The sequence below is a fragment of the Toxotes jaculatrix genome, chromosome 2 (assembly GCF_017976425.1).
Source record: "Toxotes jaculatrix isolate fToxJac2 chromosome 2, fToxJac2.pri, whole genome shotgun sequence".
Lineage (NCBI taxonomy): Eukaryota > Metazoa > Chordata > Actinopteri > Toxotidae > Toxotes > Toxotes jaculatrix.
The window spans coordinates 23930034-23947053 of NC_054395.1; the positions used below are offsets into that span (position 1 = coordinate 23930034).

General features: G+C 38.5%; 2 protein-coding genes across 3 annotated transcripts; both read left to right on the forward strand.

The window, feature by feature from the left end:
- The first annotated feature begins 1000 nt into the window (after positions 1–1000).
- On the forward strand, positions 1001–7353 carry LOC121196783 (protein ILRUN-like). 2 transcript variants are annotated; one of them, XM_041059915.1, is made up of 5 exons: positions 1001–1232; positions 2705–2859; positions 2989–3186; positions 4301–4629; positions 5092–7353. In XM_041059915.1, exons 1-5 carry the CDS (start codon positions 1069–1071, stop codon positions 5125–5127), a joined length of 882 nt encoding a protein of 293 aa, XP_040915849.1. In that variant the 5' UTR covers positions 1001–1068; the 3' UTR covers positions 5128–7353. The 2 variants fall into 2 exon arrangements, with proteins under 2 accessions (XP_040915849.1, XP_040915840.1); XM_041059906.1 differs by having other exon boundaries at positions 1038–1232; positions 5101–7353.
- Positions 7354–9541: 2188 nt separating this feature from the next.
- LOC121195743 (SAM pointed domain-containing Ets transcription factor-like) lies at positions 9542–16987 on the forward strand. The gene is made up of 6 exons (XM_041059405.1): positions 9542–9696; positions 12700–13126; positions 13972–14169; positions 14287–14331; positions 14471–14605; positions 16671–16987. Exons 2-6 carry the CDS (start codon positions 12718–12720, stop codon positions 16847–16849), a joined length of 966 nt encoding a protein of 321 aa, XP_040915339.1. The 5' UTR covers positions 9542–9696; positions 12700–12717; the 3' UTR covers positions 16850–16987.
- Positions 16988–17020: the final 33 nt, after the last annotated feature.

A 17020-nucleotide genomic window follows, 5' to 3' on the forward strand; every position in this document is an offset into this window, starting at 1 on the left:
GTTATATATATAAAGTAGGTTTACTTTAAATACTTTATAATACAGACATTTTGGCTTGTCATAAAAGGGAAAGCACACGGGTTGTCGATAACATTAATAATGTTTCTGTTATATTCATGTGTGTTCAGTTTCACTATTTCCCTATTCAGTGATATGAAGTGTGCTTCCATCCACATGTTCTTCTGCGCATTTTCAATTTGCACAAAAAAAACTCGCAGAAACATTAAATATTTGGGAGAAAAAAAACAAAAATGTTTTTGGCTGAAGTGGAAATTCTGGTGTATCTATCAGTGTAAAATATAATTATTATAGTGTGATGTGCCCACAAACATGTTAATCTGGTCATGTAAATAGAATCTATAACACGCAGAAGTATTTCAATTGCTCATTTTCCTATGCGCAAACACAACCTTGCAAATGAAACAACATAAAATTTGCTATAGGCACAAGGCAGATTCAGTAGTGTGCACTCCTGGGCATATTGCATAATTTACAGCAAACATATAACACAAAAATGAGAATTTTCCTTTAGTGTTAGTGCACTGTTACTTTTGATTTCATTAACTTAAAAAAAGCATTAAAAATTTAAACAGTAATTGTGACATATACAAATGTTCTGGCACCCTACTAAGCCATCTCTTTATTACTACTACTTTATTACTATATTAAATTACTTCAAGTTCAAATTAACTTTAATATCAAAAATTAACAAAATATGTCATTCGCCCGGGAGTCCCCAAACTTAACTCATATTTCATGGTCATTTTCACAATATTCTATAAAATATTAAGTAAATGTAGCAAAATGTTTACACAACTTGATGGCATTTGAATTCATTTAATCTAACAGTGAATTACACATAATTACTCTAATTATTACAGTAATATACCCATGGTATAGCAATCAGTATTTGCTTTTCTCCTACAAGCCTGTGGCTTAAAGGTGGTGGCACAAGATGCAATCATGTGACATGCGCACTCGGCCCTGTTGTTCAATTTGTTATGACAAGTCGAGGCCTCGGACTAAATTAGGAGCGAAGCCCCCCGTCTCTGCCCGGGCGAATCCGTGATGGAGGGCATGGACCTGGACCTGGACCTGGACCAGGAGCTCATGCAGAAATTTAGCTGCATGGGTACAACAGACAAAGATATCCTAATATCGGAATTTCAGAGGCTGCTCGGGTTTCAGCTAAACCCCGCCGGATGCGCCTTCTTTCTGGACATGACCAACTGGTGAGCTCGGGGACTCGTCTGGCCTGCGGTGTGGTTAGATGTTAGATAACAGATACTGTAAACTAGCTAGCTTTCTACACAGCGGTTATTATAGTACAATGACGACTCGTTAAGAAAACGATAGGAAGTGTTACCCTTCACCGTGACACAGTGATTTACGTGGAGTGTGTATACACGGGGACAGTGACAGCTAACGACGCTGTACTATCGTAACTAGCTGAGTCAGTGTGTCTCCGACTTTTGATTGCCAGTACAGTAGAAGGTAGCTTAGCGCGATTAGTAAAGTAAATAGTTGGCGCACACGTTTGTATCGAATGAAAATACATTTATTAAATGTTTCTTATATTAATTGGGTTTTTTCATGGTTGTTCAAGCTGCTGACAGGAGCTGTACGTTAGCTAGCTGTTCACCACTTTTAAATCGAGCTAGTTACCAAGTTATTACGTCACTGAACTGAGCCCATAATTAAAAGTTTAAGGTATATTTTTTCTCATAGTCTTTGAATTACTTTTATCATGTACCTATGGGAGGACTGTGTTAGAGACCAATCAGTTTTACTGTCGACAGAGCAAATGATTAAACGTTATGTCTGCCTCTCCTTGACCACAACCACAGTGGGGATCGCTACGGTTTATTATGTAATAACATACCAAATAATGCTTGTAGAGTCTAGTTCAAAGCTCACACAGTGGTTGTGCAAGCCTGGTGAATCTTTACTTTTCTGTGCCGGGACATAATGTATTAATGTGTATTTTTTTCCCCATCTACTGAGAATAGTTCACAAACTGCAGTTACAGAGCCCTATTTTTTTTTCATTCAAACCGTGACATATTTCAAAACTGAAACCAGTGTGAGCAATGCGGTGTCCTTGTGTGTAAACGAAAACGTTAGGGACACAAAGGTCATTCTGAAATCGTCCCTCAAATGAATTTCTTTGCGCATATGCAGTATTAAGCAAGCCAGTGCAGGTCTATGCAAGATAAGAGGCAAGTGTCTATGGGCAGTGCAGGCTGTAGTGGAATCACGTGATGCCGTGTAATAGCTCCTCCGCAACGGGCTTTCTAAAAATAAAAACTACTGGTTTATGGATGATCAGCATGTCACAGGGAGCACCCAGTCTCAGTCTCTCTGGGTTTGCAGATATCTCAGTTGTTGCCCACAGCATGTGCATTTGAACCAGTCACTTAAACACCACAAAATGCTGCCATGAATAATTTAATAATTTAGTACAAATAACAGTAGTATTACTATTAATATCACGGTGACTAGAAAAACAATCTCCCTTTTTCCAGGGATTCACATTTACTGCTAGGCCCTTAGCATAGAATCCTTTTTTAATTGGTCTTGTGAAAGCAGACATTTGTTCCTGAGGTTTCCACATTCATAGCTAGTTTCTGTCTACATAAACCTCCAGTTATACTCCAAATTAGATCTGTACTGATGACCTGGATTTCTGCCTTCTGTTGTCCCAGGAATTTACAGGCAGCCATCGGAGCCTACTATGACTTTGAGAGTCCCAACGTCAGTGCACCGTGCATGTCCTTTGTGAAGGATGTGACAATTGGTGAGGGCGAATCAGTTCCACCTGACACACCTTTCACAAAGACCTGGAGGATACAGAACACAGGTAGGTCTGCTGGAATAATGATAATAATAATATGGCATAACACAGAGTTGATGCTGGACTTTGTAGATGTAGAATAATTGCATTCATATGTCATGCCGAGTTCAGCATAGTTGTCTGTGTGTCTTCCAGGTGCAGAGTCGTGGCCTCCCGGGGTTTGTCTGAAGTATGTTGGAGGAGATCAGTTTGGTCATGTAAACATGGTGATGGTGCGTTCTCTAGACCCCCAGGAAATGGCTGATGTTAGTGTACAGATGCAGAGCCCTGTGTCTCCTGGCATGTATCAGGGTCAGTGGAGAATGTGCACAGCTACAGGACTTTACTATGGAGGTGAGGACAACAACATTCACACCAAAGACAAAATGTGAGCCATTGCTCTCAAATAGATACTTTATGTTGAAGAACAGACTGAAATGATTAGTCAATCAATCAATTAGTCAATCAACAGAAAAATATCAAGAAACTAGTTTGCTAATTGATGGCTTATGTTATTAATTTTTTTCAGTGAAAATGGTGGTTCCAGTTTCTAAAATGCAAAGATTTGCTGCTTTTCTCTGTTTCACATCATTATAAACTGAACATTTTTGCATTTTGGGTGGACAAATCAGGCTACTTGAAGATGTCACCTTCAGTTTTTAATGTCAGTTCTTTACATTTCATCAGAAAAACAGTTAGCAGCTTAATAATAAAGAAACAGACTGTAATGACTGCATGTTTCCTAACATTCAGCAGTGAGTGCTCCAATTATGTTTGCAAATTCTTATATGTAGATGTAGGTCTTTTTATATGTAATTATCACAACATTTGTGTTTAATTAAAGAGCAAGAGAGCCAAAGTTGAGCCCATGTTGTACAATATACTTGGTATGTATAAGGACCAGATTACCACTGATTTGTAAAGTAACATTCATCAATATTACCCAGGCAGAGCAGCAATATATATTTTTTAAATATATATTTATGATGCTTCTGACATGCAAATATATACAGCCAAGCACGGTAGTTAGCGGCACTGGGTAACAGACATTATAGAAGATAAAGCACCATATAATTATGTGTGCACTTACTGCAGTGAAAACTGTTGAAAAATGAATGGCCATTCTATTAGCACACACAAATTAAATGAAGAACCATTCATTTCACTGATTTATGTCGTCCTGCAAATTCAACGCTTATGATGAATCCCAACAAGAGGTCCCTCAAGACTTGCCCACTTAGAAATTAAGTAGCAGAGGGATAAATTATACTTAGCCTTAATATTTCATTTAGGTGTAATACTGATAATTCCTCACCTAACACCATCAGTGTCCTGGAGAGAAAGAACCTGGAGCTCTGCCAGTCCTCAAGAGTATCCTACATGTGTGGTCATCCTAATTTTACATTATCTAAATGTTTTGTTGTTTGTTAGTAGCTTTGTATATTATAACACAGTTTGTTTCTCTCAGATGTAATTTGGGTGATCCTGAGTGTGGAGGTTGGAGGCCTCCTTGGCGTCACACAGCAGCTCTCCTCTTTCCAAGCTGAGTTCAACACCCAGCCTCACCGGAATCTGGAAGGAGACTACAACCCCTTTGCCTCGCCAGAGAAAAACAAGTGCCCCAACAGCAGCAACAACAACAGCCTCCATGATGACAGTGGTCATAGGGTTGCAGAGGAACATTGGCAGGGAAACCCTAACCAGCTACAGCAAGATCAGAATGGACTTTCACACAACTCTGTGGATATAGTAGCAAACAGTCTACAAAGCAATCTGTCAGTAGTCTCTTATAACCAGGTAAGACATATCATGGGGAAAGGAGATTCTGCATACCAGTGAATTGTTTGCTTTGAAATTTTCAGAATTAAAATGACAAAAAAAAAAAAAATTTGTTATATCTAATCAATTAAGAAAAAGAGAATAGTCTTAAGTGCACTGTTGATTTACATCTAAATTCAGCTAAAAGGCACAATGTATGTCTGTGCAGTTAGCCAGCAGTGCTAACTCACCACTCAGTGTATTAATGTCTAAATCTCTATGTGTACATTTTCCAGCAGGTTTTTGTTATGATGACATCATAGATGTCTTACTAGATTACCAAAATAATTGTTGAGTAATTGCTGATTATCTGTCGACTAATCATTTCAGCTCTACAGCCAACATTTACAGTATGCAGAAATCCAGGACACAGTGAAAATGTAGACAGAAAAAGGATTTAAGTGTCTGTTTTTTTTTTTTAATCATGTCCCTTCCTTGCAGGGTATACAGGAGTCCTATCCTTTTGGGCACTCTTAAATCATGGGACTTGTCACAGTGAAGCAGCACTAAACCGTACCTCTGGAGTCTGTCACACCAGTAAGAGAGAGAAGAGGCTTTATCAGTAGTCGGTGGAAAGTGCGGAGGTTGAAAAAACACTTTATGCAAAGTCCAGCTACACTTTGAGAAACCAGAGGTCAGTGCTCCTGACGTGCAGCTCAACTAACATCCCACACCCACTGTATGCACGTGTGAATGCTAAGTTAAAAATGAGTGCTATGAGTCTTTTGAGTGATAATTTTTTTCCAGATTTTTTTTTTTTAGTTGTCAGAAGTTGCAAATGAATCAGTGATGACAGGAGTGTATATTTGTGAAATTTTGTGTACGTGTGTGCAACCTGAAAGACTTTGGAGGAAAAGCCATTTATTTTGCCAACTGATTCTCCAGTTTCTGCTCTGACTCTTATTATATTGATTGGGTTTCTGAACCAGTTCCCTTTAACTAAATCTAATAATATGGGCTTCTTTGAAACCAAACATGGACTATTATAATTTAATATTTATCTTAATTGTTTAGCATACACTTTAAGAGAAGGGGAACAGCGACATCCTCCAGAAATATATCCAAAGCTCATTTAAAGGCCAGTCAGTTTTTATCAGTGTTTTCCAAAATGGCTTGTGCATTATGGGTAAGAATTTCTAAGCTGTCATTGTAGCTGCAATTCTAGATACAATGCAATTTTCCTCCAGTGGAGGGAGTCAGCCATTATTGTAACAAGAAGGAGATAAGATCTGAGAAACAGAAATCTTATTTACAGTATGGCTCTTAAGATTTGTTGAAGCTTAGCCTAGATTACTATATCAGAACATTTTTGCTAAAGGTAGAATTTGGAGCCAACACTTTTATGATGTCTTCTGTTGTCAAACAGGACGTTTTTGTAGCTACTCACTGTAAATGGAAGCTGGACTTTTATGAAACTGAACCTGATATGGCATGAAAGCTCCAAGGGTCCTGTGAGACAGAGAAGATTTCTTCTCATACATTAATTAGAGTCATTGCTGACAGTTAAAAAAAATACATACTTATGAAATATTAGAAGAATATAAGCAGAATATTCATTATAGATAATATTGCAGTATTAGAGATTTCCCAGTCATTGTCTTGCTCTAAGATTTAGTTTAGTTTTACATGCTTGAATTAAAATAAAACAATAAATAACAGAATTAATGTACATTATGCCACGTGACACTGAATTCAAGCCATATGAACGGAGTTAAAGATATAACGTTGCATAACAAATAAAAAAAAATACATGTTTTTGTTGCCCTGCTCTGAATTTCTATTTTAAAGCTGTCTTGGACTTGCTTTTGTCACGTTAAGTGGAATGTATGTTATGAATGTAGTAGAGAATAAAGTTTTTGTAAACATACTAATTTACCCAAAGATTCTACATTGTATATTTGCATTGAGCTGGCAGTTTTATTAGGGGTTTTCTGCATTTTCCCATCTGTTGTTAAAATTTTGTCTAGGGTGTTTCATATTCACGTCGACAGTTGTTTCCATTGATCTTTGATGAGCTTCATAGACAAGTTGGATTTTTTTTCATCCTGTTTTACCATTTCAGATGCAAATTTAACCATACCAGTAAAATTAAAAACAGATGCCAATATGATGTTTTCCTTAGAATTTATTACTGCATTACTTACTTGCACTAACAGGCTGATCTATGCACTGAGTATGCACCCCCCCAATGTTAAGCTCTGTGTATACCATCCTCCTACACAAGTACAGTTAAGCCCTGAAGGGTTTATCAACTGTGATTTTATCTGTCATCCACAGTCAGTGTGTTAGACCACCTTGTCAGGTAAACACCCCTTTTATTACAGCGCTAACTGTAAGCCCCGGGGTTACTGAGCTTTGACACCATGACCATACCAGCCAATACCACAACATGTTGCAAGTATCGTTGGGATCTTTACTGTTCTACAGAATGCCGTGTATTTCCTGTGCAAAAAGTTAACGATAAATGGTTCTCCCTACCGTCAGTGTCAATTCATCAAGTTCCGAGTGCATTTTGTTCTTATTGTAATGTCTCTGTAAAGTTTCTACTGGCCAGATTGCAGAATGAATCAGTTGGCATTAGACTCATACAACAGCACATTTATGAGAGTGAGGAAGTGCGAACAGATGAACAGATGAAAGCTTCTTTGCTGTATGTATGTTTGATGAATGTTTGTATGATTAAATTATCACTTAAAACTGAAATTTTGGACTTTGTGTCATGTCTTTATCTCAAGCACTATCTCAGAGTTTCCAGAACTGAAATGTGAATAAATCTCTAGTCATGATTTTATACAGTTTACTACCAATCCTCATATTTTCAGGGTGTTTTATTCAGTTATGATTAGATTTCTCTTTGTTTTTATACTTTAGCACTATTAGTTCCTAGGCCATCCCATGTAGCCCACTCGCAAACATGAAAATGTTTTCTTGTTGTTTTTAAATCTAGAAAATAATTTCCAGTAGAATTCTTTTCCTTTTAAAATTACATTTTAACTGAAAATTACTTGATGGTGCTAGTTTTACCAAATATTCTTGTGCACTGCTGTGAATCGGTTCTTGTATTTACTGTAACAGGGACTTAAACAGTTTAAAGAAATCATTCACAACAAGGACATGGTCAGTTTTCTATGCATTTACAGGATCTTAGTAAGGACAAAAAAACAGACTGATAAAAGCACTTTTTCATTAGGAGTTAATGAAATGAAAACTGTAAGCTTGATAGAACTTAATGCTTGAAGAGCCAGATTGTAAACAGTGGATGTACAGAAAGCTCATCTGCACTTGAAGGAAGTGTCAGATTACATTTTAGCCTGGAGGTTTACTGGTCAAATGCTGCATGCAGCTCCTCCTCTACTGAGCCCCACCATCTTTTAGGGGTCTTTTGTGTATGTCAACGGCTCTGTCCAGCAGCAGCCTGCAAAACCAAACCGCCTGAGGGAGCAGGCTTACTTACTTGTCATGTGCTCAGGATGAATGTTACATGTAAAAGTGTCACAGCAACGAACAAAAGAAATATGAAGGTAGCACAGTAAGTGCAAGATTAGCTGATGAATGACTCACTGAAAAAGTCCAACTGACTGAAAAACTTAAGTAGGTTGATGTAGCTGTTCTGTTTCAGGCAGTAACATGACTCTATGGCTCATTTTAAACATTTTCAATCAAAGCTAAAAGAATACAGATTGTGAGCAACAAGAATTTGCTGTAATTCCACATTTTTCAAAAAGGCTTTATAAGATGATTTATGTGGGTGGACACACAGGCAGCAGCTCTTTGGAATATTTCAACACAACCGCACAAATATTACTGTTTAGTTTGAGCAAATATTTACACTCTCGTGCTTTCTCTTTCCCTCTCTCTAACTCTCGTACTCGCTCTGTGTACCAGTTATTCCACTTTTCCGATAATAGTTTTACACCTTTGAAAACAGCTCAAAACAATTTTCCTTTGGATGATTTATTGATATTTCATGGGTGTCATGGCCCATGTTCAAGCGGAAATCAAGCCTACTAAATACACACTAACCACACAGAGAGATGTTTATTATTAATCTCCTTAAGCCATCTGTCTTTCAGTTAATCCATCCGCATTATGACAAACGTCTTGCTATGTCACTGCCCATATAATCATCTCCGTCCTATAGAGGTAGTCCCCGAAAGACACAGAGGTAGCTGATCAGTAAAGATGTTTGAGAACATCTCCTAACTGTGAACATTCACTTTTACCTTACTCAAACTTGACAGCGATGAAAAGCTGCTGTATGCAAACAGCTTGCTAATCCTCGAACGGTGTCCCAACATGACAGTGACTTTTGTTCGAGTATAAAGTGTGAGTTTAACTTTTTCCAGCAAAGAGTTTCCCAGTTGCTCAGGTCTAAATCATTTCTGAGCTGTAGATTTATACCAAATTATGCATGAATTATTCCCCACCTCCCACACAGAATGGTGAACTTTGACACAATTACCTTAGTGGATCAGATTAGATAAAATTAGATTTCACCAATTGCTTTGGCTGCAGTAGTTTTGTGTTTTCAGTTCACAAAATTTGAATATATTCCTTAAAAACCACCTGAAAAACTTCTTGAAATGATCGTAAAAACTCTAGGTGCCCTCACAGCTTGTCCCCAGGCTGTTAAGACCCAGGCTGCTAAGGCTCACCAGGTTTGTTTACTTACTGCACTTTCCATGTGAATACTGCCCCAAGTCATTATTAAGTCGGCACTTAGAGCAACCTCCCTCATTAAGACACACCCTTTCTTTCAGAATCGATGTCATGAAGGCACTGTGTCCCAAATAAGTCAAACTCTTGCTACTGCTAAGAGTCAAACAAGGTGTCCCAGTGGTTGGAGAGGACTGAAGTGATCCAGCTCTGAGCACTGGGTAGGAGAGACAAAAGCTACAATCAGCACATCCTCACCTGAGGGCAAAAGGCTCACACTCAACAGAGGACCTGGACATCAGTCCACACTTAAACTAAGACAGTGGGACAAAGCTGAGAGGAAGCCTCAGCACTGGAAAAGCTACCGAATACACTTCAAACACTGCCAAGGTAAGACTGGATTTCACAATAAGACTTTACTTCTATTACTACTAAGCCACTGTTGCTACTATATCACTTTTTTTACTATAAGATGATACTACATGCTATTTAACACTGGTACCACATCTTTTACGAGCAGTGAAAGACCTACGCAGGTCCATTACCTAAGTTAAAGTGAAGTATCCTAAGTTGCACTTTTGTATATTCCTCATTTGGACAAATGGAACAGAACTCAAAAACTCAAGTTAAAACATTTTTGGAAAGGGATCAATCATATAGACATGAATAATCTGATGCTTAATTTTATTTTATTGGATCATTGTTTGTAAACAGACTGTGTTTTGTTCTGTTCTTTATGTATTTTATTGCTGAGTTTTGTCTATTTTAAAGGCTTGTCTAGGGACAGGCTTTGCAAATTATTGTAGACTATGAAAGGCTGTTGTATGCGCCATCGGTTCATGCCATTCACAAACAAAACAAAAAAAACACAAAGGGCCTTTTTCAATTATGACATTTTGACATGTCACACTAGGAAAGACTCAGGTGTAAATATGGCTGGATTCAATTTACCTGCTTCAGTTTTACATATTGTATATGCTGGCTAATAATTACTGGAACTAGTTACTCTGAAATGTCTAAAATGAAATTTTTAATAGCGTAAAATCTAAATACTTAAGCAAAGAGAGAGAACCTCAAAACTGTAAATAAGTGCACATTTATTGCATTTACATAGTTACTTTCCACAACTTTACTCACATTATTACTGTTACTACTACTAAGGTCTTGCTTGCGCTCTGATTATAATAATGAATTTGGTTTCTTCATAATTATGTCTAGACTAATATTAGACAAATATTATTTCAAGTGATGCATTTCAACAAGAGCTGACTATGAAATACACTTCTTATCCTGGCTGTTTTATTTAGATTTTAGTTTTCCTTGTCATTTTATGATAATTTCATTTGGTTAAATAACAATTTGAATTTAATCAAGTTTCTCATCAGTGAGAGAACAGTAGAAACACTGGTCAGGCTGATTTAACTAATTACTGTTTTGCATATTTAAAAAAAAAAAAAGCTAAATTAAAAAATAGCCACTTAATTCAATGTCTCTCTCTCACTTTTACTATCCCCTGCAAACTGACAGAAGAGCACGTGCAAACAGACAGGCTCACAGAGACAGATCCACATGATCAGAAACCCGCTTAGGCATTTTCCAAAGACAGAAGCAGAGCAGCTCACAAAGGTGTGATATTAATCACCTGTCCTTTTGTCCAAAGAACAGTGGAATGCAACAAGCAGGGAAGGCCCAGAGCTTTTCATATCGTCTAAATGCCTCTCATATCAGTTTGGCTGCAATCTAACGACGTGTTAAACACAGTGCCAAATATAAGTCTACAAATAGGCTTGATTGCATGAGCATGCTGCACGCACACAATATACACACATACAGAAAAGACGTTTGTTCCAGAGAAGAAGTGTAACCCAGACGAGCAAGTTTTTGCCACCACTAAACTGAAACTGCTAATGCCTGTAGGCGAGCAAAAAAACAGCAGAAACACGGACCAGGTGTACAGACATCTCGACCATGTACCTTGTTCACAGTCACAGAAGTGTCTTGTTTTAGAATTAGCATCTATTTTAAATAAAATATTGTACATTACATATGTGATTGTAAATATATTTGTGGTCATGTCATCTTTCCACATGTTACATTAAACAGTAACAATTATTACAGGTCCGTTTTGTTAACTAAACAAATTTGATCTTTTTTTTACTGGAATCCTACAGCAGCCTAATTTTTGGGAACTGCCTTGTATTGTATGACACCACCATGTGTCATTGTTTGGAAAATGTTTTGGACTGAGGACAGGTCACCTGATCAGTCTACTTGTCTCTGCCATTTGCCAAGTACTTTATAATCAGTGTTTACCAAAAGATAACCTATGAATAATGTTCAGCAGAATGCAGTCTGAATAGAGTGCGATACAGTGCAACATTTCACTCTTTAAATCAAAAGGCAGTGGAAATTTACTTTTCACTATTTTCACATTCTTTTGTTAGTATTTAAAGCCTGGTCTATTTTTTATTTCTCTCAGAGCAGCAGTTGAACGAAAGCAGATAAAAACACAAGTATTTCATGTCACTGTAAACTGAAACATGTTGTGTTTGGTTTTCATACAGGTGTACATACAGCATTAAATATAGCACCACTCCCAACCTAGTGAGCTGTTCTCTTACTCATACTATGCTGAATACATTCCAGCTACTTATCCTTTATCCACATATTATATGTGTCCCACCCTTTGTGCTGTATTCTATCAAGCTTTTTTGTCGCAATTAACTTGTGATCCATCTTGTCGACCTGATGTCATCGATATTTTTTAAAGGCACTGGGTGTTACGTTGTGATAGCAGCCAAACAACTCTTTTACCAGTAAACTGACAAACACATTAATTTTTACTTATAGCTGGAGTTACAAACAAGGCTTTGATCTTCCTCTTTATCTGTATTTACAATCTAAAAGGCGGAGTAGATCAGATTCTGATATGATTGAATAATGTTGATAATAATGGAAGGAAAGGTCAGAATTTCAACCAGGCTCAGCCAATTTGACTCAAACCTATAGATTCATGAGATAATCTGAAATTAATTCTTATGGATTCTGAACTGAGGTTTTCAGTTATACTGAAGCACTATGAAAGACAAAGAGTGGCCTCAGTGAATTTAACTGAGATAATGCTCCAGTTGACTGAGCTAATAGCTGACTGAGGAATAGCTAATTCCTTATTTCAAAGAAAGTCCAAAGTAAATATCACAGAACAAATGTCAGGTTTACTTTAGGATTGCTACTGTTTAAATATTGGGTATTTGGGTATGGTTTTAGTGCAGCATCAATGCTTCTCTGTCTCACAAGACAATGTCACTGTTCAAAATGTCATATAGGGTGTAAATCTGTTTTGACACCAACGAACACTGATGTCAAACTGAAAACAGTACTTCTTTCCTCCAGCGTTAAAGGAGCCTGAGCATGGGGAGTCCAGGTTGTGAACACACAGGCTGCACCACACACTCGCCTTTCTACATCACTCACTCCCACAATAACTCCAGGGTGGCCTGGCTGGATGAGGCAGAGGACATCAAGCCACCCCGCAGTTTGTTGGGGCTCCCTGAGCTCAGCTGGCAGGGAGTTTACGTCCCCTGCTATGACAGATTAGTCATAGAGGAGAACCCCTGGGTGACAGAGGCCCCCACTCCTGCCGCTCCTCCCTCCAGGACTCCAGAGAGGAGCCCACCTGCACCCAACCAAGCACAGGATTCCTCCTCTGAGGTGGAGGGTCAGGTGGAGGAGCGCTGTCTGGAGCAAGTGCAGACTATGGTGGTGGGAGAGGTGCTGAAAGATGTCGACACAGCCTGCAAGCTGCTCAACATTGCACCAGGTAAAACAGAATATAACAGTTTAATGTCATTTTAACACAGACATTTAAATAGAAAAAGCTGCTGTAGAAAGTGTGGGCAGAGGCTGTAGTAATTAAATAAAATGAAACTTCAAAAGCCATACTTTGTTTGGGAACTCTGCCATCTAAACTAACAGAACTGACACGTGGTGAATATCTGAGGCCCTGCCCACCTTGTGCAAACTCTTCTGTTGACACAAGATCATCTTCACTTCTTATGAACTGAGTTCATAAGAAGTGAATATGAGCATAAGAAGTGCCTTGAAATCCTACACTGTGTGCATGATTATTTACTTTTGTTAAGGTAGTCTTAGCTTGCTTAGAAATTAGGACACATACGTTTATATCACAATACATGTAGTATCAGGAGTACTCCAGCTGCAGTATTCCACTGCCATAAAGCTGATGGGTTTGTAAGAGTCTGATAACAAAGTGTGGTCAAAATCAAAACAGAAAACTTTTTGGTACTACTATGCATGCACTGCAGACTGGTCCTACATTTCCCATAATGCAACAGAAGCAGAAATATATTTCAGTGGGGTTTTTTTGTTACAGAGGTTATGGATTATCAATAATTGTTATCAAGAATGTGTAATTATTAAATCATTAAATTCAGCGTAAAATAATAGCTTCACCAAAACAAAAATTTGTTATTGACCTATTGACCTGTTGTCATGTTCTACTACTGAAAACAGAAACACCTGTTCAGTCTAGTCATTATTTAGGTTCTGATTGTTGACATATTTTCAGCATTAGAAAATCAAAGCTGTAGATGTGGGGAAGTGTGTAAAGGAAAATACCTGGTCTCTCTATGGCTTCCTCTTTAGACCCCTTGGACTGGAGCTGTGTGCACGTTCAGAAGTGGCTGCTCTGGACCGAGCACCTGTACAGGCTGCCACAGGTCTGCACGATGTTTCAGGAGCTGACAGGGAGGAATCTGTGCTCCATGACAGAAGCAGACTTCAGACAACGCTCCTTGCAGTTTGGAGATGTGTTGTATGCTCATTTGGACATCTGGAGATCTGGTAAGCACAAAAGGAACACTGGGAAATTAACCTCCATAAGCTCTACTGTGATGTTAATGAAGGCTGCAAGTGTGGCAAACTGCTAATGGTTGCATTCTTTTATGTTTGTTTCTTTAGCTGCAGCAATGAAGGAGCGCCGCCCACCAGAAGACAGCAAATCTGGTAAATTTTAATAATTTCTGTGAGCATAACCAAGCTGTAGTTATTACAATGCTTAGGCAAAACAAGGTATAGGGAAAAAATACATAGTTTAGTCCAAAAAGTGTCATCTGGTTTCTGAAATGCTTGCCCATGTCAGCAGCTAATGATGACTCCTGGTCAGATGTGATGTCTAACTACCCCAGCCAGCCCATCCACTTGTGGCAGTTCCTTCAAGAGCTGCTCCTCAAGCCACATAACTACAGCCGCTGCATCCGCTGGCTCAACAAAGAGAAAGGTAATATGATAAAGAATCACACAAATCGGAATACTTCTGCACAGCTTATTCATTTTCTTGCAAAGAGAGGATCAGTGTCACAGTAAATATGAAACTATATCCACTGAGCTATTAAACACAGCATAAAGACTGGAAGCAGGGAAAAGTAGTTAACCTGGCTGTATCCACCTACCAGGTAGCATTTGTAAAGTTCTACTCTTAAGATGTTATATCTATTTATCCTCCTCCATGAAATCACCTGACTAAGAATAGCCCAGCACCTAACCTCCAGTAACCACAACTTTACACTTTACACTTTTTGTTTTTGTACAAACATGAGAATGGAATCAATGTTTTCTTCTGTTAGCAAGAAAACTAATAAGCATATTTCCAAAAATATCAAACTACTTATTTAGCCCGATTACATCAGTGATTAAACCTTTGTACAATTTCAGTAACAAATTACCAACCGTACGCCAACCTGAAACATATGTTTTGTTATTTTTTTTCTTTCCATAAAACAAATACACCCATGTTAGGGGGTCTTGAGCCCCCCTAAAATGTCCTTAAGCCCCCCCAAACAATCTGGGGGGAGTCAAGAATAGTTAACAACCATATTTCTGGTTGTTTCTATCAATTCATTGTAAATTCCGAGCGACATAGACAGTGCCAATCCAATCCGCTTTTTCAGTGAGATAAAGCCGATATTAATGAGAATCCAGTCCATGTTTTGCTGCTCCCTTGAACAGGAAATCAAGGCGATGCGCTGCTTCAGCGAGTCAGATACATTCTGTCTAGTCGTCGAGAAGATGCCCGTGTTAATAAAAATCCATTCCACGTTTTCACTATTACCTTTCACTGATATGCTGCACAGGCTGTACGGTAGTGACGTACTGACAGACGTTTGTTATGGCTAAAATGAGCGCCACCGCAACGAAACGGATATTCGGAGGTTTCTAAAGAAGGAAGTAAGCTATCGTTGGAGGTAGTAATTAGTTAACTCCCACAGCACAGAGTCCCTTGTCAGTAATAAGCCAAAGTATCCTCCCTGTTCTGACAAATAAAACCTGGCCATCAGCCATCATGTGCTTGCCTAGCCAAATGGCTAGTGTAACTGTCAGTGGTGTTTGCTCTAAAAAAAAAAAAAAAAAAAAAAAAAAGAGCTAAGCTCCTTCACTGGCTGTTATCATTATCATCAATGGAAAAGAATAGCACAATAAATAATAATCAGCCCACCACCCCTCTCCACATCCAGACACCGACTGAGTTAGAGCCAGATGACAAGAAGAGCTGTTGCTCTTTCTCACCTGTCGGTCCCTGCTGCGAAGGTGGGTCAAAGTGATCTGACAGTCATTTGCGACACAGACAGCATTTTATGGAAATTAACAGGGATATTCATACTGAATAAATTACTGTTATATTTGCAGTTTTTCTTGACAGTTAAAAATAGCTGCCCCCAAAAGTTTCCAAATCCTAGTGACGTCCCTGAATACACCACAGTCTATCACTGGATTTTAAGCCAGGCTAGCTTAACTCATCCAAGCTAAAGTTTAGCTCTTTAGCACTTATCCTGTGAAATAGCACAACACTTCTCGGGTGGATCAAGACAAAATTGTGCACGGACATGGTTCGTACGAAGTATACTACTGACTTTGGCGATCCAATTACTTTCCCCCCAGCACCACCGTGAGGTTGACATTTTTGGTTTTGAGTGAAACGTCTCACTAACTGTTGGATGGACTGCCCAGAAATCTGGTGCATCTTTTTGTCCCCCACAGGATAAACTATAACAAATGTGGTGACTATCATTAGGTCGAAGACGTCCATTATATTGGTGTATGCCCTGGAAAACATACTAATTAAAGAAATTACACACTCCCATTAGCCTCACCTGTTTAGCGCTAATTAGCATATGTTAGCATACTAACATGCTAAACCAAGATATGGTAAACATTATACTTACTTGTGTTAGAATTGCCATGTTAGAATGCTGGCGTTAGAATAGCCTCACAGAGACACTAGCATGGCTGTAGACTCATTCACCCCATAGTCCAAACTGAGTAAACTTTCTTTCTTCTGTCCAAAGGAATTTTCAAAATAGAAGACTCCGCTCATGTGGCCAGGCTATGGGGCATCAGGAAGAACCGCCCGGCTATGAACTATGACAAACTAAGTCGCTCTATACGGCAGTACTACAAGAAGGGAATCATTCGAAAGCCCGATGTATCCCGCAGACTGGTCTACCAGTTCGTTAACCCCGTATGATGATCAGAAGACAATGAGCACAGGGCCAACCAAAGATATGCTGGGCATACAGTAGAAATAACATGAACTCTGAAGCTCATTTGTATATTGTATTTGATGTTTCATGTTAATTGTAAAGACTGCCTACTGAAACATGCACTCCTGCCTATCATAATTTCACTCTACTTTATG